At 40.6% G+C, this 24,309-nt stretch overlaps 1 protein-coding gene and 2 non-coding genes across 4 annotated transcripts; all 3 read right to left on the reverse strand.

Annotated features, from left to right (window-relative positions):
* Positions 1-262: 262 nt before the first annotated feature.
* On the reverse strand, positions 263-9,423 carry LOC131234793 (abscisic acid 8'-hydroxylase 2). Of its 2 annotated transcripts, XM_058231750.1 has the most exons (10): positions 9,189-9,423; positions 7,400-7,721; positions 5,438-5,587; positions 5,131-5,302; positions 4,928-5,007; positions 4,413-4,496; positions 4,182-4,260; positions 3,492-3,598; positions 1,050-1,168; positions 263-687 (listed from the first exon to the last, which is right to left on the reverse strand). In XM_058231750.1, exons 1-10 carry the CDS (start codon positions 9,401-9,403, stop codon positions 573-575), a joined length of 1,443 nt encoding a protein of 480 aa, XP_058087733.1. In that variant the 5' UTR covers positions 9,404-9,423; the 3' UTR covers positions 263-572. The 2 variants fall into 2 exon arrangements, with proteins under 2 accessions (XP_058087733.1, XP_058087734.1); XM_058231751.1 differs by lacking the exon at positions 3,492-3,598.
* A 7,617-nt stretch (positions 9,424-17,040) lies between these two features.
* Positions 17,041-17,147, reverse strand: LOC131235774 (small nucleolar RNA R71). The gene has a single exon (XR_009166295.1). It is a non-coding gene; the product is annotated as a small nucleolar RNA R71 (small nucleolar RNA).
* Positions 17,148-23,826: 6,679 nt separating this feature from the next.
* On the reverse strand, positions 23,827-23,933 carry LOC131235775 (small nucleolar RNA R71). Its single transcript, XR_009166296.1, has one exon. It is a non-coding gene; the product is annotated as a small nucleolar RNA R71 (small nucleolar RNA).
* Between the last annotated feature and the right edge of the window lie 376 nt (positions 23,934-24,309).

A 24,309-nucleotide genomic window follows, 5' to 3' on the forward strand; every position in this document is an offset into this window, starting at 1 on the left:
CCATCATTACCTAGAAATCCATGCCATCCACCCTACTACCATTCAATCCCTTCCAATCCACCCGGCCAAACGGGCCCTTAAAGCGTCCTCACTTGAACTCACCATGCATGTGGGCGCTCTGGTGGGCCCCACCACATGGGGTCCACGACCAACGATTAATCATATGGATTGTGATGTTAGGCATACAGCGATCAAGCAACTCTACTTTCTCCCCCAATGGGTTTTATTGGGTGCACCTCACCCGACCGTAGATGGCCCATGGAACAAAAATCTACCTAATTATAAAGTCCCAACTACTGAATGGGTCTAACATATACATAGTTAAAGAAAGAAAACATAACAATGGTTCACAATCCACTGATAAAAAGCCAAACATTCTATAGCTAGGATCTTCCTATCAATTATGAGATTTTGTACAGCAATGGATGGATCCTGAACCATGGCCCCTACTTAATTTTGATATACTGTGGCTTACCTGAGGTGTGAAAATGCATGATTTTTATGCCAGAAGAAACCTCAGATCTCATACACGTGTGTGTACGAGTGGGAATGTGAGGGAAGGCATGGGAAACTTAAGGCAGCGTCTCATCTGGCCTAATGCAGGTTACACGAACTGGACATCCGCTTTTGAGCCTTGGAAAGAGTGCCCATTTCTCCAGGCTTGAATCTGGGTCAATCACCTTCCACCTGCTTAAAATCAAACACATAGCATTTACATGATCATACGGACAATTGAGACTTGGGCCCAACAAATACAAGACATGGGGCACCCTTCTATGGTTATACTAGCTATTTCATTTGTCAATGACACTCCAACCTTGATAGTTATCCCAACATACTTCAAACAGTTGGAATGTAAGGTCCACCATGTTGTCTCTGTCTTCCAACTGAGTCAATGGGACAAGATCATTGCCTTGCTTGAGCCCTAGATCTTGATCTGGTGGGGCCAGGCCTATTTCATATTTTGATTTTAGCCGTCCATACTAGACCGGTGGAAGACCTGACCCAGGTTGGTGTAACAACCATCAGATGAAGAGATGGCAACACACCTGTATGTTGTAACGAGTCGGTGAAGAAAGACCAGCATCATGGCCTTAGCCAGGTTCATGCCTAGACATGTCCTTCCCCCTGTTCCGAACGCTAGGAAACTGTACGGTTTTGAGTCCTCCTGTCACATAAAAAAAACGAAGAAAGTGTGGGATATGGTCCAAAAATTGAACTGATTGGATGATCCTAGCTAACCATTGGGCCACGGTCCATGTTTGTAACAATCAAATGGTCCAAACTGATTGACGCGTCATGGTCCCAAAAAAATAAATTTCACTGACAAAATAAAATGATCCCGTATGTTCATTGGACATTTTACCGTTGAATGTGGACATAACCGCTTTTGGCCATTGATAAATGTGGACCATTGGCAAGTTTTTGAAACCGTCTATTCTTTGTCATAAGTGTGCGGGGACATCCGAGTGGTTGATGAAGATGGCCATTCCTAAATTGCGCAAGTCAGTTTTATGTTGAATGTGACCATTGCCAATTTGTTTCTTGATCCGTCTATTCTTTTCATTTAGGGATGGTCCACCTGATGGGCGAACCAATCTCTTGCATTTAGTCATCTTCACAGGACGGCAAGCAATGGCATGTTCAAGAGCTGTGCCAACATCTCACGTATGTGCTTGATCCGTACATAATTTGCACAGGGTGGTCCCTATATATGGCGAATATTTCATGGCCCAAAAATTCATTCGGTCTATTGATCGGGTGAGCCACACAGAAATTGACAGTTACAAGATTGATAATCATTGGTTGTTTCTTACATAATGAATCCGCCCAGTGATTTTTATGATAGATGGCTCGCCAGCCCACCTTATGATCGTCACAGATTCAGCGCACGTACGTGTCACATTGACACCTGTTTATGATGATAGATGGCAGGATAATAGATGGCGCCAATAGCTCCATGGTGTTAAGCTACAGTGGAATTTGATTGGCCCAGGTGCTGTTGTCAGAGATGAGCATGCCCGTAGCATGTTTGAACGATGGGCTCATCCTTGGCCGGCGCAAGTGGTTCTCAAATGTCCCAACACTACCAAGCTACATGATGGTGTGAGGACCTTAACACATAACTCGTGTTAAAACTCGTCAGAGTCTACCACTAAGGTAAGGACTGGAACTAGGGGTGTACATGAACTGAGCTAGCTCGGTTAGCTCACTCGACTCGACTCGAAAAAGCTCGATTTAACTCGGTTCAAAGCTGAATTCAAGCCGAGTCGAGCTGATTTTTTGAGTTCGAAAATGAGTTCGAGCAAGCCCTAGCTTGACTCGACTCGGATTGAATTCAGCTCGAATCAAACTCAGATCGAACTAGTTTGGTGACTCGGTTACTTTGCCATTGATGTCGCTCACCAACTATTTGATAAAATGACTCAACAAAATGTGGCCGGTGGCAAGGAAGGTTTGGCTGATGGCAAGGAAGGTATGTACATGAAATGGATACCTTTTTTTTTTTGGTTCTTGTTTTTATGTTACTTAGGTGTTTGAGAAAATACTTGTAAAATCATTGCCTTTGTTTGTAAAACAATGGGATTTTGAAGTTTCAGTTCAGGTGTTTATGGAAATGCCTTAATGCTCGCCTCGATCTTGACTCGAACTTGGCTCTAGTTGCTGATTGAACTGAGCCAAGCTGGCCAGCCAGGCTCGGGGACCGAGTCGAGCCAAGTTCGAATTGAGGTCAGCCACTATTTGAGCCGAGACCAGCTGAGGCTAGCTTGACTCGGCTCGACTTGATGTACACCCCTAACTGGAACCCCCTTAACACATAACGCGGTATGTTATTATGTGACGGGATTCGATTGGGCCGCATGCTATTGGTAGAGATAGGCTCATGCAAAATAAATTTTAAAATTATTAGGTTAATTACTGCTTGACCACCATGTTCATCTCTAACCATAGCATGTGGCTTAATCAAATTCACATACATCCCAATACACTAACAATTCTATTGATACTCTGTCAATCTTAATACTCCATGTAAAGGCAAAAACTTGTACATGTGACATACATTAACTCAAATTAAACATTATAAAGTGCCAAGGCCACTCCTATTAGGTCATAGTCCCTAAATTAGATGGGTTAAACAATCCTAGCCTCTCATATTGGGGGGCGCATCTTTGTTGAAATAAGGCGGTTGAGTATATTTCATTTTTAAGCATCCAATAAATATCCACCAATCACATAGCCAGATAATCAAATATGAATAAGTTTTTGGTTTGGATGCATCTAAAGTGGGACACTAAATTTGGACAGTTTAATTTAAATTACTTATATGCCACGTATGCAATATTTTAAAGTAATTACAACTACAAATGTATCCTCAATAAAAATAAAAATAAAATCTTCAAAGTAATTTCTTAGTGCCTGCGTATTATTAGGCTCAGCCAGAGTATCAGTGTCTCCAAATTCCAAAGCGGCTTATATTTGTATAAACTTACATCGAACCTGGAAGGACAAAACTTCATTGGGTCATCATACACGGTTGGATCGAAGTGTATTGACCTGGCGTCAACGTTCACAATCCATCCTTTTCTGACGTGGAAACCTGGAGGAGTTTTGAAAAGTCACGTCTATTAATAAATTGATGCAAGTAACCTCCAAAACCTATACAATATGGTTTGATAGTGGATTGCTTGTCCTTTTGAGACGTGGCTTTTCCCATGTGAGTTTTTCTACATAAAATTAGTGTGTTCTCTGCATATTTGATTTACGTTTTATTTCATCTTGTTTGATTGAATTCAGATTTGCTTCCACACCATCCCTATTATTGGACCCATCAGATCCGAATTTTAACTCGTCCAAGTCATGGATCCAAGCTGAACCCAAGTAAGTACGATGATTAAATCCAATCTAATTTTAACCAGGTCCAGTTAGTAGACCGAACCTGATATGATCGTAGCTGGGGTCCAAATTGCTTGACCCAACCTGAACTCAACCAGACCTGATTTTAAACAGGTCCAAGAAGGTGAGACCCAAACCCCAGCCTTTATCTCAATGGGTCCATAAACTGATCCCTTAACCGATAAAATCCGGTCGGGTCCATTGGGTCCCTATTGACAGCCACAATTCCAGCCCAAGGAGATAAAAAGTGTAGGATGTTGATAAAGGGTGAAATTTGGAAATTGAACCTTCAATCCAGCAGTCCTTGAGTGCAACCCTTGGGAACCATGAAACCACAGACGCCATCCTCAACGACTCCTTCACAACCTGCATAAACATCAATTCCTGAGCTCAGCTCTATTCAAGACTCATGCATTCGAACAAGAGATTTTAGGCTGCTGGTAGAGGCCAATGGGCTGGTGGATTACTAATTTCAGGCCCACTTAAATCAGTTTAAGTGGCGTGATTTGGTTTATTACCTTAGAGGCGTATGGCATTTCATTCAAATCTTCAAGTCTGAGAGATGGCCCACCAGCTGTGTTGGCTAATAAGAATTGCAATTCCTGATCAAATGGTTAGAATAACATTTAATTCACTTGTAAACTATAATTGAATAGAAATAGGAAATAAAAAGGATGGATACACACACATTATGAAGATCAATGGCAGAGAGATTGCCCCAACATTCTCTCTGTAAACAGCTGCTTAGGCCCCTTAAGTAGTTTGCCCGAACTACCGGTGTTAATGGGCCTGGCCCAACATCTTATGAAGTACAGTTCAGTATAGACTATGAATAGTTAGCTTATGTAGCTTTAAACTTTAACCACCCATTTACAGGAAATGGTGTGACCCACCAGATCATGCAATCAGTAGCATTTTCACATCATCTTCCATCCAAGTAATAGCTCACAATCACAAGGCCTGAAGGACTACCCGCACGGGTGGTCCTGCAAAACTACCATTCATTTTCCCCAAAGCTAAAAACAAAGCTTACTCTCAGTGTTTCTTGAACCCCTTGATTCTCATCAAGGTACTTGACCATCCATGTCATTGCACTTGCTGTCGTAACCTGACCTGCACCGTTCAATTTTTTTATTTTTTTTTCTATCAGTTAAATGGTCCCACTTTTCCTCATAAACTGATCTACCAAAAAAAAAAAAAAAGAAAAAAAAAAGAAAGAAAGCATGAAAGATTAACCTGCAATGATCAAAGTCAAGATGTTATCTTGGATCTGTACATCTGACAGTGGGACATCACATGAAGATCCACCGTCCATTAAAAGGGATTGCAAAAAATCTTCATGATATTCTAACCCTTGTCTTCTAATTGCTATTATTTTCTTCAATCTTTCCATCACTCTTTTCCTTGCCTGGTTGTCTCATCTAGTTAATATTTCTTATCTCATATTCTAAAGGATTAACCAAATAAAAATAAAATGTTGGGCCACGTGTACACTCATTCTAAAAACCCAACAATTGGTAAAAGATTAAATAAAAATAAGTACCTTGAGCCCTTTGTAGAATCTAGTCCAGGGTAATTTCAAGGGAAAAGCCAACATTGCATCACAAACCTCACCAACGTCTCTTTTCAACATTTCAAGTTCACCCAAATTCTCTAAACTCATCAGCATCTTGCATATGGCAACAAACGTTATCTGCAACAAAATAAATAAATAAATAAATAAAAATAAAAATAACCTAGATTTCAGGATATGGAAATGGGAGTTGATATCTACATCTTCCTTTTGTGGTCCACTAGTTGGGCCATGCACATGGATGGGTGGAACTGTTCAGGAGCTAGGTCTCGTCATGAATGGGCCATGGGGAAATATGGATCCATGGACGGATATAATCATATAATGGTCCACGGTTTACATTTAGCTCAAATTTTTTTTTTTTTCTTCAAATGTATAGGTTCATCTTGAGTTAGACCTACCTCCTGAAGTGGGACGCGCACACTAATCCACATCGGCCAGCTGGAGGACTACAATTTGAATTTAGTCCGATGATTACTTGCCATCTATCCTTTACATGTTGGACTTGGATTGGGCTCACTCGTACAAGCATGACATGGTGAGATTTGATTGAATGGCATGTTGCTTTTAAAGATAGAAACCGTACAATTAGGTATTTTACTGAACAACTTTCAAACATAGTACCTTTTGTGGCCCATCTGTGTTTGAACAACTTTCAAGCATACTTTATGTGGCCCCACCTGTGATGGTAAACTGCCATCTAATCCAATCTCACCATGTTCTTCGTGTGCTGAGCTTAGTATAGGCAGAGGGGAATACCCAACCCAAGTCCTTCATGCTAGTGCAAAGCTGTACTGTTGCAACATGAAGTAGAAAAACCTACCCAACGGGTGCATGGAGAAAAAGGAAACAAAGATTTAACATATTGTTGTGAGGAGGAATAAACCTTTCAATCTATGAGGAAAGAAGACATTGAGAGAGAGAGAGGCAGAGAGATCTTCATAATAGTAGACATGTTTGTTCTTTAAAAGATGCATGATGTGTTTTTTATAAGTAAGGACGTCCAAAACACAATTTAATTCAAAAGAGTGTTTTTTTTTTTTTTTTTGAATGGTAAAATTTACTAAAAAGAGTAGATATGTCTAATCTAATTCAAACTCTCATAGATAGTTTAAAATGGAGATTTAAAATCATCACAAGATCCTTTAAATCTTAAAACAACTATAAAAACAACTTACTAAAAATAAAAAATAAAAAATTAACACTTGCTTATAATTTTGACATAAAAACGGTAGTTTTTTGGTAGTGGCAAATTGCCTCCCATCAAAAGTTATAGTGCATTCATGAAGTAGTATGCAATTTGTACTACATCACAAGGGTGGGCTTATCTATCAACAAGGAGGTTGTAAATAGTGGCTCTAGAATTAGAAAGTATAAAACCCAAAATCCATGAACGAAGGAACTGCTAATGGAATGTACTATATATATATATATATATATATCCTACTCTCCACTCTTTCTTTCCATCCACTACTCTTTCCTATGAAAACTCACTATCTGGGTCGTTGGATGCATCAGTTTCCATGCCCATTTACATGCAGGTTTGGACCTAATTTATTTTCTGTGGGCTGGGCTTCCTTATGTTAGCCCAATTAGAAAACTGCTTGGTGCGGCCTAGATTGAACAGTTCTTAAAACATATTGTTGGCCGAGCAGGGATCCAGGCGTGTTTTTCCTGCCAAGGCCACGGTTCATTCACATGCGCTGGGATTTCTATGAATTGGCCCAGGCCCAGCCCATTCATAAGTCTTCTCACAGTCGACATCTAAACTAGCACTGCCAGTTTTATTGAACTGTGAGTTGGCAACAAAGGGGTCCATAACAATTACTCACTTTATTGATATCGTGTATCAAGAGTAGTACTCTACCAGAGCATTAAACAATTCCCTTGAATGTAGTTCTAACACACCAATTTAGAATCTTGGTTAACAACCTTCATGGTGTCGTTGAGTACAAGCACAGACTCCTTTCCTTTCCAGTCATTCAGAGCCTCAATAACCATTACGTCGAACTGTTTGATAAACAAGGACGTGGAGTCCGTCGTGAAAAGATTAGAGAGGCCACTTCGGATGAGCTTATGATGTTCTTGAGAAGCACATAGCAGGCTCTGATTACCCACAAGCTCCGCAATTGATCTTATATATCTCTTTGTAAAATCTATGAAATCACTGCCTAAAACCGCCTTAGCAGCCTCAGTACTAGAAACAAATACATGGGTCTTCCCGAAAATGCTCGTCTTGAAGCAATTCCCATACCTGATGAAGAAATGGTCCAACGTTATATCAATGCAGTTTATTTATTTTGGTTCATGATCTAGTGCAAATATTTTCACTATATTTATAATGATAATGAGTTCTGTGGCGGCAACCGTGATATATTAAAGATATCCACTCCGACCAAACCAAAAATCAGTCCAATCTGTGACTCCAGTGGGCCACACAGCATGAATAGTTGGGAGGGGATGCCTACCACTGATTTGTTGTGCTCCACTCAAGCTCTAGAATGGCCTGGTTTTTGAGTTATACCCTCATCTGGGGCAGATTTTTCACCTCAATGGATTAGAATGGCATATACACAAAACGGGGAGCCCTGAATGAATATCAATGGAAAATGAGGTGAAAAATCTTAAGATAGCATGCGTCTTCGTTGAGGAACCATGCACGGACCCAAGTGTTCAATGATCCAGGCTGTTCATCCACTGGGACCCATGCATTCGCTTGCATGGTTAAAATCATTCAAGGGAGGAGATTTTTTTATTTTTATTTTTTGCCTACCACCCATGAAGCACAACAGTTGAACGGCTTAGAACACTGGAAGCAAATGCAGCATTGCCTCTACAGTTGCTGGGTTGCACCTTTGCATGAAGCATCACTGTTATAAAATAGCTTTGCTGTCTAACTTACCTTTAACATTATATAGCTCATTAAAATAACTTTAGTCACATGTAGTTGATGTTATTTATTTATTTCGATACCCTCCAGATAACATAACTTGTACTATATTCTAAGTAAGTGTATATTACACGTTATTTTTCACTAAAACATTATAATTAATAATTTATTAATTTTTAAAATAATTTTAATAAAATAATATAAAAGATAGTATTAAAGCAGTTAAGTTGTACTTTCTCAATTAAAAATTTAGAACTCATAATGTAAGCTTAAGTCTCATAATTCAGAGAGACGAACACGACGCTACATCCTTGCTGTTTAAAACACTGGTGCAACCAGTATATTGGGTCACATTAAATAAATAAATAAATAAATAAATAAAAGGGATTAGAGATTCAAGCTATCTGAAGGTGGGCCGCAGCCAAACCGATAGTTCGGATTGCTGGCAAGATCAGTTCTTTTGGGCAATGGCCAAGTTGTTGTGGGGCCCACTCGGTAGACTGTCCAAATCAATGATATGATCACCTCCATATTTGCAATTTATTTGAATTTCACCCCAATAGCATGCACATGAGTTGCATGGTGAAAATCTGGCCCGAGCCAACATCGTCCCATCATCTAAATCCAACGGCTAGGATGTACTGGCTCCATTCAATCAATGGATGCAGTTGGAGCGTTTTAGTAGATCAGATGCTAATTGATTTGGGAGTTGCGCCGGATACATCAACTGGAATCCTGAGCCAGTCAATGTAGCAGTCGGATGACAATCTGACGGCTCAGATAGCCTGGCTCTTTACCACGGCGTAAATTAGCAAAACTCAACCGACTTACCGTTGACGGCGAATCCGGACGAAGTCGTAGAATCCCCTGCTGCTGTTATTGGCAGCAAGAAATTCAAGCGTCTCTCCCATCAAAGGGAATCCACAGCTCCCAGGAGGAATCCCCACCGTTGATTTATGACGATGGAAGCAGATCTTCGCGATCTGGAAAAGAGAAAGCGAGATGAGAAGCAATGAAATGAGATGGAGAAGGGTAAAAACAACCATCGTTGCTCCCGTATCGGCTCCTGGGGATCGGTCGTTTCCCATTCCATTTATAACGAAAATGAGGCCTGCGTCAGATTTGATGCGGTTTGGCTAGTGACCCCAACATCAGCCAGCTATCTGGTGTCAAGGCGCTGTGTTCTCCATCATGTTGTATGTTTTTTTTTTTTATCTACACCGTTCATCCATTTTCCAGCTCACTTATGGGAATGATCCAAAAATTTAGGTATATCAAAATATCAGGTGGATCACATCATAGGAAAACAGTAGACACTGAACGTCCACCATTAAAACCTTCCTAGGACACATTACAATATTTATTTGGCATTCCACCTGTTGGTAAGGTTACATATACCTGGATGGATGAAGGGAAAACACAAATATGAGATTGAACCAAAACTTCCGTGGCCCCTAAAATGTTTTCAATGGTAACCATTCAATCCTCACTTTTTCCTGTGGTGTGGTCCATCTGATATTTGTACTGCCTCATTTTTAGTCTTATCCACTAATATGAGCTGGAAAAATTGATGGACGGCGTGGATAAAACAAATACCTTATGGTGGGGCCCAAAGCACTTTGACACCAGCAAGCTGGCTGGTGTTGGCGTGACTAGCCAAATCACGTCCCATCAGATCCCGGCCATGGAATCGAGCAGGACACGCGTTAGCAGATGATGGGGGAACGAATATTGCCCTTTGGCAGACATGAGTGGAGAATCTTTTATGGGTGTTTCCCCACTGATCAGCTCTTATAGCGGTGGGCTTTCGTCATGAAGGGGTCAGGTCTGCAACTTGGTCTGGGCCCGGACCTTAAATATTAGGCTATAGGTCTCCTAGCTGGATGGGGTCAATTGGACTGTCCATCAATCTATCTGAGCTGTCCACTCATATCCGATTCAGTCGATTTAATCAACCGTATCATCGAGGGCAGGCCATGTGCAAAAATACAGTTCGTCCAATAGCATGGAAGTTTTGATAGTCAAGACCCACCGGCGAAAAAAGTTGGTCCACTCATCATCTTGAAATATACTTCAATAAAGATGGAAGTTGGAGTGTGCACAATTTCAAAGAAGCAATTAGTTTTGATGATGCCAACCCACCAACTTACGGCCGCCCACACAAATAGATGGCTGTAACAGAAGTTTGAAAGCTTGGAATAATTGGATTGGCAGATTACTAGTTTTTCAGAAACTATGCATCTTATGGGCTGTTTGATTTTTTATTTAAATGGTAAATACAAGTAAATTCTTAATAATTAAAATTTCTATTTAATTGTTTGAGATGGAAGTTGGAAAGGATTTTTGCTTGGAAACTCATAGGAAAAGTACCTTCTCAGTACTGTTTTAAATTTGTGGGCTCCACCATGATGTATTTGACTTATCCACGTTTTAATAGCACATTTCGGGGCATGAGCCGAAAAATGAGGCAGATCTAAAGGTTAAGTGGACCACACCTTAGGTAAAGGGCTCATATTAATTTCTATTTGTAATCCAACTTGTTCATAAAGTCCCACAGTTATACATAAAGGGCCACATAAAATATCAGCTTGATCCAAAACTTCTAGCCCCACTAAAAGTTTTCAACGGTAAGCATTCAATTATCAGTATTTCCTGTGCTGTGGCCTACTTGATCTTTGGAATTGCCTCGTTCGGCACATGCCCTGAGATGATATGGGGTAAGGGATGGATAGTGTGGATAAGATACAAACATCACAGTTGGCCCTATGATTTTAAATATTGGAAAAAATTATTACTTATTTAATCTCACTTACTATGAAGTATAAATGAAATTTAAAAATCAGACACCCCATGTATATATTTTGATAGATTTATGTAAATATGCTTAGGTTTCTTGGTTTTGGTTGGATTCTTAAAAATTAATTATTCAAAAGAAATAGATTGTTTTTTTGAGAAATTTTATTTCTAGAAAATTGTAAGAAAGGAAATATTGTTTTACTTGTTTTTCAATAAACAATGTATAAAATTTAAAATTTACCTTCAAATTTGTTGATTAGTAAAATAAAAAGGAATTTAAGAAAAATTTCTAGGTAGTCATTAGCATGTGCCAAATCAGAAAATATGGACGTGGGAGATATTTGAAGATGCATAATATCATGTGTATACGCGTAATGTGGGCGCTTGATGCTGAATTGTGGCGAACATTGTTTATGTGTGGAGCTTGAGGTTGTATGGTGGTACTTGTGGCAGAAGACATGCATTGACAGGTTTGACACTGGGACAATTAAAGCTAGATGGTAGCACTTAGTGCATATTGGCACCATAGGCACATATGCCATATTTGGAGCAGTTGAAGATGGACAATGGTCCATGACATATGAATGCATGTGGAGTGTTTTGCTTATGTGGGGTGCAAGAGAAGATGAGTGGTGGTACATGTGGTACATTAGTAGATGTAGGGCGGGAGAGAAGATGAATAGCCTCACATGTGGGATACTAGAATAATATGAGAATGTTTACATGCGGGGTGCACAAGAAGATGGATGGTGACACATGTAGCATCGTAGCACATGTGGGGCATAATCAAAGATGGACAATTAGCTCATTTACCTCATTTGGCACATGTAGATGGTGGCACAGTTAGGTTTAACCCTCATGAACTAATTTTCCTTCCAACATGGGAAAATGAGTTTCCCAAGGATAGAGGTGGGAAAATAAATTTATTTTGTTTAGGGTTACGGTGAGAAACTAAAATTGTTTATTTCCAACAAAGATCAAAAGTGAAAACTGGTGTTTCATAAATTCCCACAAACAAAGGCTTGAAAATGACGAAAAGCTTGGTGGGAAACATTGTTTGCTTTCCTCTTCTTTCCATGAATCCAGATAGGTGACTATAGAAACCTACAAATCTCTCACCTCTTAATATTCCTGTCATTTCTCAATGAAAAAATAAAATAAAAGTAAGATACAAATTCCACAATGTAGTATCTTGTTGAGCAATTAATAATTGATTACAATCTGCTCTAAATATAATTAAACGGACTGTCGTGATCTTTTGCCAAAAAGAAGAAGAAGAAGAAGAAGAAGAAGAAGAAGAAGTAAAGAAAAGAAAAAGAAAAAGAAGCCTCGGCTTGGACCTTGCATGCATGGCCAGATTTTAAGTCAAGTGGCTTGGGCTCAAGTTAAAGAAGCCTGGCCTAGCCTGGCTCACCTTGACTTATATGTACATGTATTATATTGCATAAATATGCCATTTTACTTCTCACCGTTGGTTTCATTCGTCCAAAATGTCTATTACATGTCTACTTTTTTCTCGGCCTGTTGGAATATTCCAATGGCTATTTGTAGTGAGCGTCCTTCCCTGCTCCTCTTTTCCCTATATCTCTGCGGCTGGGGAGATGAAATATCGCATGCGCCCCGTTAAACAATGCTAGGCTATGGCTGAATTGTTTCCCTCCAAATTTTCATTCTATGTGCTGGGGCTATGTTCTTCATTATCCTAATCTGAATCCCCTCCCTTGATAGATGCCTTGAGCTTATTCTTATTGGTTTATCCAAGTTTTACAGGGCTAATCTTATAGGGTTTGTCCTGGAGGTTCAAAACCGCCAGTCTGTCCAAGGATCTGCTTCTTAGGCCACGTGCCTTTTTGCTATATCTGTTTGTCCCATGGTTTCCAGTGCTAATGCCAGCATTAAGCTTGCTTCGAGTAGGCATAGGAAGTTCATCTCTAATATGAAAATTGCATCAATTGCCTTGGTTAGGCATGACTTTTTCTTTTTCCATTCTTGATTCGGGGTGTGTGATATGGGGCTTTCATTTGTTTTCTTTTTTACTACAGTGGGATGTGTGTTTCTTCGTTTGCTTCTTGTCTTTTTTCTCCTGGCTTGGGATGTGGGTGAAGGCTCCTTGTTGTTGAGGGTCAAATATTGCATATTAGACCCCAGTTATTACTTGGATCTACAAGCATAATTCCGTTTAATGGCTGATTTAATCATGTTTGTGATGCAGGGTGTATCTACGAGTCTGGATTAGAAAATGGTACTAAAAGCATGGATTTAACAGTCTGAAGTTACCAAGGCAAGCAACGGACCCTAGGAGACCAAGATCGACAGATTTGCACGCTAGGGATCTGAGAAAATTGAGAAACTGAAGCTCAAGTGGCCTGAAAAGTGTCCAGAATGCAAGATCATAGGGTACCTACCATCTGATCAGTTCAAAACTCCATACGTGGCCTGAGGATCGTAAATGAACCGTACACGTAAAATTTCATCCATTGGATCCCTCTAGAAGTGGCCCAACGGACAGATCAGCCCCTTTAATCATTATGTGGGGCCCGCCTGATATCTGGATATGTTTCAAACTTGGCCTGGACGGTTTAAATGATATGACAGAATGGATGGACGGAACGGATTTCATGAATATATCAAAGTGGACCCTATGCAGCAGTGCGTGTACACCACGTACCGGACGGCTCGCTGTGCACCGAGAAATTGAAGACGGTCAACAAGGCGTTGGCCGATTACAACTCAAAAAACGGCAAAGCCGTCTGCTGTTTGCAACAGAGAGTTGCGGTTGAAGTCAGGTGGGCCACCATCATCGCAGATATCTCTAATCCGGGCCGTCCATTTGTTTCAGAAGGTAAAACCAACCGTACACATGAGGTTTTTCAAAACCTATGCTCGCATACACAGGAAAATACCGTTCAAACGTTGGTTGAACGGCAATATGGAAAATCAGGTGGGCTGCTTCAACGTCAATCCAAAACCGACCAGATCCGAACGGTTTTTCGAGGAAAGTGCAATGGACGGTGTGAATTTCTCATATATGGTCGATCAATGCCCATCAGCCACGGCGCAAGAAGCCTTACGACGTCTCTGCTTCGCGACCAGATCTGCGGACGATCCTGGTGGGCCACGTAAACGATCTTTTCGGATGATCCGGTCCACCCCTCTTGATCAGGGTCAAAAACCGACTGGTCAATGCGCGTTTTCTTGATCTATGTTAACCGGACGAAAATCAATCCGCACCGCACTGTCCGCGGACTCCGTTGCACAATCCACGTTACAGATCGTTGTGGGCTCCTATCTTCAAGGTGATTGAAGATCTGCATCGTCCATCTTGTAGGGATGAGGGACTAGACCAAACCCTAGAAGATCTTTCACCGATCAGCAAGATCAGCAAGGGTGGAGTGCATCGTCTAAATCCCTGCGTAAACAAAGGTTCCGTAGGAGGCCTTGCGTAAACAGACTTGCGGAGGACGTTTCACCGTCAGCAAAGCCCTATTAAAAGGGAATCGGCGTGGGGAGGAAAGGAGCTTTTTGACCAGGGAGTTGGAGGCAGTGGAGGAGTTCTCGTTTTGGCTTTGACGAAGGAAGAGAAACGGAGAGAGAAAGGGAGCAGGGACGTGGCTGCTGGCACGTAACGGGAGGTGTTTTGCTGCTGCAACGTGAGCACAGGTTTGTTTAGCTGATGGGATTGACAGGGCTGCCGGCTGGAACGTGGAATTTGGCATGATCTTGCCGGCACGTGAGCTCGGTTTTGGAGATGAGCATGTGGAGGAAGTATTAGAAGGCTTGGGCTGGACCTGGACCTAGTTGTTTCCCTTTTTCCTTTCTCCTTCTTCTGTTGTTGATTTTTAATTTAGCCCATATCATGTGTTGCTAAACCTCTTAGCTAGGGCTAAGAGGTGAAGCCTGTAGCGAGATGGGAGAACCTACTTTATGCCTTTAATTTAAAATTTCTAAACTGAATTTGATATAGTTAATTATTAAAGGAATATTTTTCTTAGTCTTTTATGATCTGTTGTGACTGAAATTACAATGGGTTTGCAATGGCTTTGAGTATTTCTTTCCCCTTTTTAAGTTTATGAAGTCAGGAACCCCTGTTGTTCATCATTGCTCCATGGGCATGGTAGGATGACAGTACCCTTCCTGATCCTCATACATTGTTGATTGGTTGGTAATTAGTTTAATCCTGTTGTTTGCTTTGTCTCCTGGGCATGGTTAGATGATGGAATCCATTCTAATTCATATACCTTTCATCTCTTGAAAACTATATCAAAGGAAGTCTAGTTGATTTTCATGATTTGCGAAGCAGGCATAAGATCTCCCTGATCTCTACAAGTGGATCCTCTGAATCCCTAGTTTCCTTCCTCTAGATTCCTTAAGTTTTCGATAATTATTCTACAATTATTCCTTAAATTCTATTTGGTTTAGATCACATCTTAGACTAGTTCTAGTTCTACTTGGTTTCAGATAACGTACAGGTATCAGTCCCTGTGGATTCGACCTCGGTCTTACCGAGTTTATTATTACATCACAACCCTATACTTGGGGAGTGAACAAGTTTTTGGCGCCGTTGCCGGGGATTGACGGTTACGATTCTCTGAAATTAATTAGTTTTAGAATTAGGTTAGGATTAGGATTTTACTAACTTTAGGCTAAAAGTTTTTATTTTATTTTATTCTTAGAAACTAACTTGTTTCCATATTTTGTAGGATCCTGACATAAGTCCATAAATTGGTAATTCCTTCCTAATCTCTTTACTTTTTCTACCTTTTAGAATTAGGGTTTAAATTTTGAAAATTTTAATTCTAGTATTTTTTCTATTTTTAGGAAGCAGTTTATTTTTAGAAACTAGATTAGTTATTTCTCTTTCTAGAAAAATCCTCTAATTTTAGAAACTTTTCTCTTTTGTTTTTCACTTTCTATTTTTAACTCTTTTTAAATCTAATTTGTTTCCTCATTTATTTTTAGAATTTTTGTTTAGAAACTAACCTTCCTATTTTGTAGGCTTTTAAAATAGAAATTTCTAATTCGGTAAGCTCTTTCTCTACTTCCTATTTTTCAGTTCTCTTTTAGTAATTTACTTCCTAGTTTAGGACTTTCCTAATTCATTTTAGAAGTTTCCACTTTCTTTTAGAAATTAGTTTACTTCTTCCTTTATCTTAAAGGATTGTTCCTCTTCTTTTAGAATCTAACTTATTTTGTTTTTATTTTTGCAGGTCCTTAACTTAGGGGCATCAATTTGGTAATTTCTTTCCAACTCTCTCTTTCTTTCTTTTTAGATTTTCTTTTCCTTTCTTAGGATTAGACTTTGAATTTGATTGAGGGCTGCGAGTGTTTCATGCCCAAGTGGGCCCGTGACAACACTCGACGTCTCTTGACTGAAGGAGGATTGGTTGAGGGGTTGACTATCCATCGCAGGATTAGACACCGCTGGAAATCCCCTGAGTTAACTGAGATTATGACTGAAGACCAACCTCCTCTACTTCCACCCAGGGTAGAGGATACCCAAGATGAAAATGAGGTGCAACAGGCACCCCCGCCTCGTACTTTACGAGATTATCTACAACCAGCGGGAGTGAGTACGCCCTCATGCATGATTTTTCCTGAAAACACGGGACAAATGGACATCAAGCCAGGAGTTATCCAACTCCTTCCCAAATTCCATGGACTTGAATCAGAAAGTCCATATTTACATTTGAAAGAGTTCGATGAGATTATAGCTACATTATGTTTTCCTAATGTATCTGAGGATACAATTAGGCTGAAACTCTTTCCTTTTTCCTTAAAAGAGAAAGCTAAGACGTGGTTACATTCACTGTGTCCTAGATCCATTGGCACATGGAACGACATGCAGAGGGAATTCATAAAAAAATTCTTCTCACATCATAAAACGATTACCCTCAGAAAAGCAATCATGAACTTTGCCCAAAAGGAAGATGAAACATTCTTCCAATGTTGGGAAATGTTCAAAGATTTGGTCAGTTCATGCCCACAACACGGATTTGAAACGTGGCGCATTACAAATTTTTTCTATGATGGACTGACATCTTCCATGCGCCAAATGGTCGAGACAATGTGTAATGGAGAGTTCATCAACAAAGATGTTGACGAGGTATGGGATTACCTCGATAGTCTCTGAAAAACACAATCATGGGACTATTACCCAATGGCGAACACCACGTCTAGGCCGACTCAATTAAAGGAAAAAGGTGGATTATATCTCTTGAAAGAAGAGGATGATCTCAAGTGTAAAGTGACTACGCTTATAAGGAAAGTTAAGGCCATGGAAGGAAAGAAGGATAAGGTCAATGAAATTGTTTGCGGCATCTGTGATTGCAACATTCACACAACTGAAAACTGTCCTACAATACCCGCCTTTCGAGGAGTGTTGAATGAACAAGCCAATGCCGTAAATAATTATCAAAGACCTTTTACTGGACCTAACTCCAATACATACAATCCTGGCTGGAAAAATCATCCAAATTTTAATTGGAGGAATGGACAAACGGCGACTCCTCCAGGTTTCTTCAATCAAAATCCAAATCAAGTGAAACCTCAAGAGGAACTGGTTCAAAATCCCATACAAGAGCTGGCTCAGGCAATGCGGGGAATTACAGATTTTATGCAAAAGATAGACTCTCGTATGACGGTTATAGAAAAGGGGATGCTTCCTGTACAACCTCTCCCCAATCCTAAACCGCAGTACGAGAGTAATGATCCCAACTCTTCAAATCAAATGGGGCATGCTAAATCCATCACCACTCTTAGGAGTGGGAAGATCATTGATAAAACTCTTCCGGTTAGGCCCGAAAAGCCTCAAGAACCAGAAGAGGACAACAATGATGGATCCAGTGATGCCCCACAAAAAGTAGAACCGGAACTTCTAGAGAAGCCAGTTGCTCCATTCCCCCAACAGTTGGTTTCACCAAAATCTCTCTCTAACTCTTAGGATATCCTAGAGGTGTTGAAACAGGTGAAAGTCAACATTCCTCTACTTGATGTCGTTAAACAGATACCTTCATATGCCAAATTCCTGAAAGACTTATGCACAACAAAAAGACGGAAAATTATTCAAAAGAAAATCTTCTTGACTGAGAAAGTGAGTGCCATCCTGAAGCAAGACATGCCGCAGAAATTCAAGGATCCCGGTAGCCCAACCATATCATGTGTAATCGGGAACCATCGAATTGATTACGCACTTCTTGACTTAGGAGCGAGCGTCAATCTGATTCCCTACTCGGTATACAAACAGTTAGGTTTGGGTGAATTAAAACCCACCCTAACCACACTACAACTTGCTGATCGCTTTGTTCGTGTACCAAGAGGGATAATTGAGGATGTGTTAGTCCAGGTCGATAAATTTTACTACCCTGTAGATTTTATCATCCTGGACACCGAACCCATCAATAACATGAGCATTTAGATTCCCGTCATTCTTGGTCGCCCATTCCTTGCCACGTCAAATGCAATTATCAATTGCAGGAATGGTATCATGACTATGTCTTTTGGAAATTTGACATTGGAGTTAAACATTTTTTTCAATAACGGCAGCAACTCAAAGGATGATGACGATTTCCACGACATTAACATGATTGACTCTTTCGTGGAAGATATGACACCGCTGAGCTTATCCTCCAACCATCTGGAGACGTGCCTGGCCCACTCCCATGATTTTGATGATGACATGATTAGGGAGACGTGTGCCTTGCTTGATACTGCACCGGTACTTGAAGTTAACCGGTGGAGGCCACAATTTGAAGAATTGCCACAAACCGATGTAGTGCCTCTACCGTCTAACCTCAAGCCGCCGAAGCTTGACCTAAAACCTTTGCCCTCTGATTTGAAATATGCCTATTTAGGTCAAGATAAGACATACCCGGTGGTGATCTCTGCCCACCTGGAGAAAGAACAGGAGAGTATGCTCATATCTACTCTCATTGAGCATAAAGGAGCCCTGGGATGGACGATAGCGGACCTCAAGGGAATCGATCCCTCGATTTGTACTCACCACATATATCTTGAGGATAATGCAAAAACCGCTCGGCAACCACAACTTAGACTAAATCCAAACATGAAGGAAGTGGTTAAGGCCGAGGTTCTTAAACTATTGGATGTGGGTATTATATACCCTATATCTGATAGTCAATGGGTGAGTCCAACTCAAGTAGTCCCTAAGAAGTCCGGAATCACCATCGTAGCCAATGCTAATAATGAACTCATGCCAACTAGAGTCACTACTGGTTGGAGAATGTGCATTGACTACATGAAGTTGAATACCGTCACGAGGAAAGACCACTTTCCTTTACCATTCATTGATCAGATCCTGGAAAGGTTAGCTGGTCATTCCTATTACAGTTTCCTTGACGGGTATTCGGGCTACAACCAGATAGAGATAGCCCCTGAAGACCAGGAAAAGACCACATTTACATGTCCCTACGGCACCTTTGCCTATCGAAGGATGCTATTCGGACTATGTAATGCCCCTGCCACCTTTCAACGATGTATGCTTAGTATCTTTTTTGATATGGTAGGGCAATATCTAGAGGTCTTCATGGACGATTTCTCTGTTTACGGTCCATCTTTGAGCAAGTGCTTGGAAAGTCTTAAATGTGTGTTGAAAAGATGTGAAGAAAAGAACTTGGTACTTAATTGGGAGAAGTGTCATTTCATGGTTCAGAAGGGAATTGTCCTTGGGCATATCATCTCGTCCAAAGGAATCGAGGTAGATAAGGCAAAAATCGATCTTATCTCTAACCTACCTCCACCCAAGAACATCAGAGGCGTGCAATCCTTCTTAGGACACGCAGGATTTTACAGGCGATTCATAAAGGACTTTAGTCTTCTCTCTCGTCCTTTATGTAATCTTCTTCAAAAAGATGCTCCGTATGAGTGGACTGAGCAGTGCCAGGAAGCTTTCACCAAGCTTAAGGGCACGTTAACCACTGCACCTATCATGCAGCCACCCGATTGGAGCCTTCCTTTTGAGCTTATGTGCGACGCTTCTGATTATGCTCTTGGGGCGGTGTTGATGGTCAAATATTGCATATCAGACCCAGTTGTTACCTGGATTTAAAAACATAGTATTGTTTAACGGCCTGATTTAATCATGTTTGTGATGCAGGGTGTATTCACGAGCTTGGACTGGAAAAGGGTACTAAAAGCATGGATTTAACGCTCTGATGACACCCAAGGCAAGGGACGGACTCCAGGAGACGAAGATCGATGGAATTATGCATCAAGGATCCGAGGAAAGCAGGCCCTTCACGTTAAAGAGGCCCGAAATTGGTGAAAAATGCAAGATCACATAGTTCTTGCCATCTGATTGGCTCAAAACTTCATACATGGCCTGAGGGCCATAAATTAACCGTACATATCAAATTTCAGCCCTCGGATCACTATGGAAGTACCCCAACTGACAGATCAGCCCATAAACCGTTGATTCTGGGCCCACCTGATATTTGGAACTGTCTCAACTTTGGTCTCGACGGTTTAAATAAGATGGGAAAATGAATGGATGGATCAGATTGTTGAAACACATCACAGTGGGGCCCGTATGTGATGTGTGTGTGCACAGCACACGTAGACCCGAGCCGCACCGAGCCAACAGACGCGGGTCAGCAGCGCTGACCTGCGTCTCCTTCCCAAACACGGCAGCAGCCGTTTCGCGCTGCGTAACGGACGGACGACGTCCGTTTTGCGGACGGTAGTGGGACCCACAGTGTAATTTTTCAGATGATCCAAGCCATCCATCGTGTAGAGGGCCTCAAATACTATAAACCCTTACTAAAATTTTACACCCAAGCGTGCACATGTGCACGATACAGAGGCCACAAACAGGCACTCCTGCAACGTTCAAAATGAATTTTGGCATGATTTCTTCTTTGGGCCTCATGAATGGACGTTCAAAACCACCCATTTTTGACCGAAATTTCATCCTGAATCTAATGGACGGGGTGGATTTCTTTAAAAATACCTCTGTGGGGCCCACCGAACACGTCAGCGCCTCTGCGTACGCCTTACGTGCGTTCGGGGAATCCGGGATTTGCGGGAGGTAGTGGATCACGATCATTAACATTTTGAGTGATCCAGACCGTCTAATATGTCTACAGGGAGGCCAATACCCTAGCTAAGATTTCAGAATTGTCAGGAAGGTCGATATCACGCCGCAAAGACACTCCAAACGCAAGTTGTTTTGCGTTTTTACTGCGCAGACGAACTCAGTTGCTGCGAAAGCTCTTCTATTCCGACTCCAACACAGTCTCTTATGCGAAAAACTTCCGCATGGAGGACGGAAATTAGGTGCCAACGAGAGTGCTATAAAAAAAGAGAGAGAGAAAGTGTAAGAGGATCAAACGGGTCTCGGTTTTGAGGAACGGTTTCGGCTGCTGCTGCACGTCAGAGGGAGGCTTGCGGTAGGCTGCTGCTGAACGTGGTTTGCTGCTGCTGAGGTCGGTTGCTGCTGCACGTGGGAAGCAGCAGGTGTTTTTTCTGCTGGATCGTGGGGCTGGACGTGAAAAAGAAAGCAAGAGGTTGAAAGGAGACGTGGCTGCTGTCAGCGTGTGGATCCAAAGCTTGGCTGAAACGGTTCTCCTTCTTCCTCTTCTTTTTCTTCTTCTTCTTCTTTCTTTTAGTTAGAATTTAGCCCATATCATGTGTAGCTAATCCTCTTAGCTAGGGCTAAGAGGTGAAGCCTGTAGCGAGATGGGAGACACTATTTCCTGCTTTTCATGAACTGAACTTGGTTTTGAGTTGATTATTAAAAGAATATTTACTCAGTCTTTAATGGTCTGTTGTGACTGAAATTACAATGGGTTTGCAATGGCTTTGAATATATCTTTTTCTCTTTTGATGTTTATGACGTCAGGAGACCCTGTTGTTCATCATCGTCTCCTGGGCATGGTTGGATGATAGTACTCTTCCTAACTTTCATGTACTTTCGATTGGTTGGCAATTAGTTTAATCCCGTTATTTACTTTGTCTCCTGGGCATGGTAAGATGATGGAATCCATTCTAATTCATATACTTTTCATCTCTTGAAAACCAGATCAAGTAAGTTCAGTTTGAATTCCATAATCCTTGATGCAGGCATAAGATCTCCCTGATCCCTACAAGTGGATCCTCTGAATCCCTAGTTTCGTTCCTTTGAATTCCTTAAGTTATTAGATAATTATTCCACAAATTATTTCTTAAATTCTATTTGGTTTAGATCACATCTTAGTCTAGCTTTATTTCTACTTAGTTTCAGATAACGTACAGATATCAGTCCCTGTGGATTCGACCTCGGTCTTACCGAGTTTATTACTACATCACAACCCTGCACTTGGGGTGTGAACAAGTTTTTGGCGCCGTTGCCGGGACTGACGGTTACAATTCTCTGAAATTAATTAGTTTTAGAATTAGGTTAGGATTAGGATTTTACTAACTTTAGGCTAAAAGTTTTTATTTTATTTTATTCTTAGAAACTAACTTGTTTCCATATTTTGTAGGATCCTGACATAAGTCTATAAATTGGTAATTCCTTCCTAATCTCTTTACTTTTTCTACCTTTTAGAATTAGGGTTTAAATTTTGAAAATTTTAATTCTAGTATTTTTTCTATTTTTAGGAAGCAGTTTATTTTTAGAAATTAGGTTAGTTATTTCCCTTTCTAGAAAAATCCTCTAATTTTAGAAACTTTTCTCTTTTGTTTTTCACTTTCTATTTTTAACTCTTTTAAAATCTAATTTGTTTCCTCATTTATTTTTAGAATTTTTATTTAAAAACTAACCTTCCTATTTTGTAGGCCTTTAAGATAGAAATTTCTAATTCGGTAAGCTCCTTCCTTTCTATTTTTCAGTTCTCTTTTAATAATTTACTTTCTAGTTTAGATCTTTCCTAATTTACTTTAGAAATTTCCACTTTTTTTTTTTTTTTAAGAATACCTTCTTTTAGAAATTAATTTACTGTTATTTTTCTTTTAAAGGATCATTCTTCTCTTTTTAGAATCTAACTTATTTTTGTTTTATTTTGCAGGTTTTTAACTTAGGACTCCAATTTGATAATTTCTTTCCAACTCTCTCTTTCTTTCTAGATTTTCTTTTCCTTTCTTAGGATTAGGTTTTTAATTGAGGGCTGCGAGTGTTTTCATGCCCAAGTGGGCCCGTGACGACACTCGACGTCTCTTGACTGAAGGAGGATTGGTTGAGGGGTTGACTATCCATCGCAGGACTAGACACCGCTCGAAATCCCCTGAGTTAACTGAAGTTATGGCTGAAGACCAACCTCCTCTACTTCCACCCAGGGTGGGGGATACCCAAGATGAGAATGAGGTGCAACAGGCACCCCCGCCTCGTACTTTACGAGATTATCTACAACCGGCGGGAGTGAGTATGCCCTCATGCATGATTTTTTCTGAAAACACAGGACAAATGGACATCAAGCCAGGAGTTATCCAACTCCTTCCCAAATTCCATGGACTTGAATCAGAAAGTCCATATTTACACTTGAAAGAGTTCGATGAGATTATAGCTACATTATGTTTCCCTAATGTATCTGAGGATACAATTAGGCAGAAACTCTTTCCTTTCTCCTTAAAAGAGAAAGCTAAGATGTGGTTACATTCATTGCGTCCTAGATCCATTGGCACATGGAACGACATGCAGAGGGAATTCATAAAAAAATTCTTCCCACATCATAAAACGATTACCCTCAGAAAAGCAATCATGAACTTTGCCCAAAAGGAAGATGAAACATTCTTCCAATGTTGGGAAATGTTCAAAGATTTGGTCAGTTCATGCCCACAACACGGATTTGAAACGTGACGCATTACAAATTTTTTCTACGATGGACTGACATCTTCCATGCGCCAAATGGTCGAGACAATGTGTAATGGAGAGTTCATCAACAAAGATGTTGACGAGGTATGGGATTACCTCGATAGTCTCGCTGAAAAAACACAATCATGGGACTATTACCCAATGGCGAACACCACGTCTAGGCCGACTCAATTAAAGGAGAAAGGTGGATTATATCTCTTGAAAGAAGAGGATGATCTCAAGTGTAAAGTGACTACGCTCATAAGGAAAGTTGAGGCCATGGAAGGAAAGAAGGATAAGGTCAATGAAATTGTTTGCGGCATCTGTGATTGCAACATTCACACAACTGAAAACTGTCCTACAATACCCGAA

This window comes from Magnolia sinica, chromosome 19 (genome assembly GCF_029962835.1).
Source record: "Magnolia sinica isolate HGM2019 chromosome 19, MsV1, whole genome shotgun sequence".
Classification (NCBI taxonomy): Eukaryota; Viridiplantae; Streptophyta; class Magnoliopsida; order Magnoliales; family Magnoliaceae; genus Magnolia; species Magnolia sinica.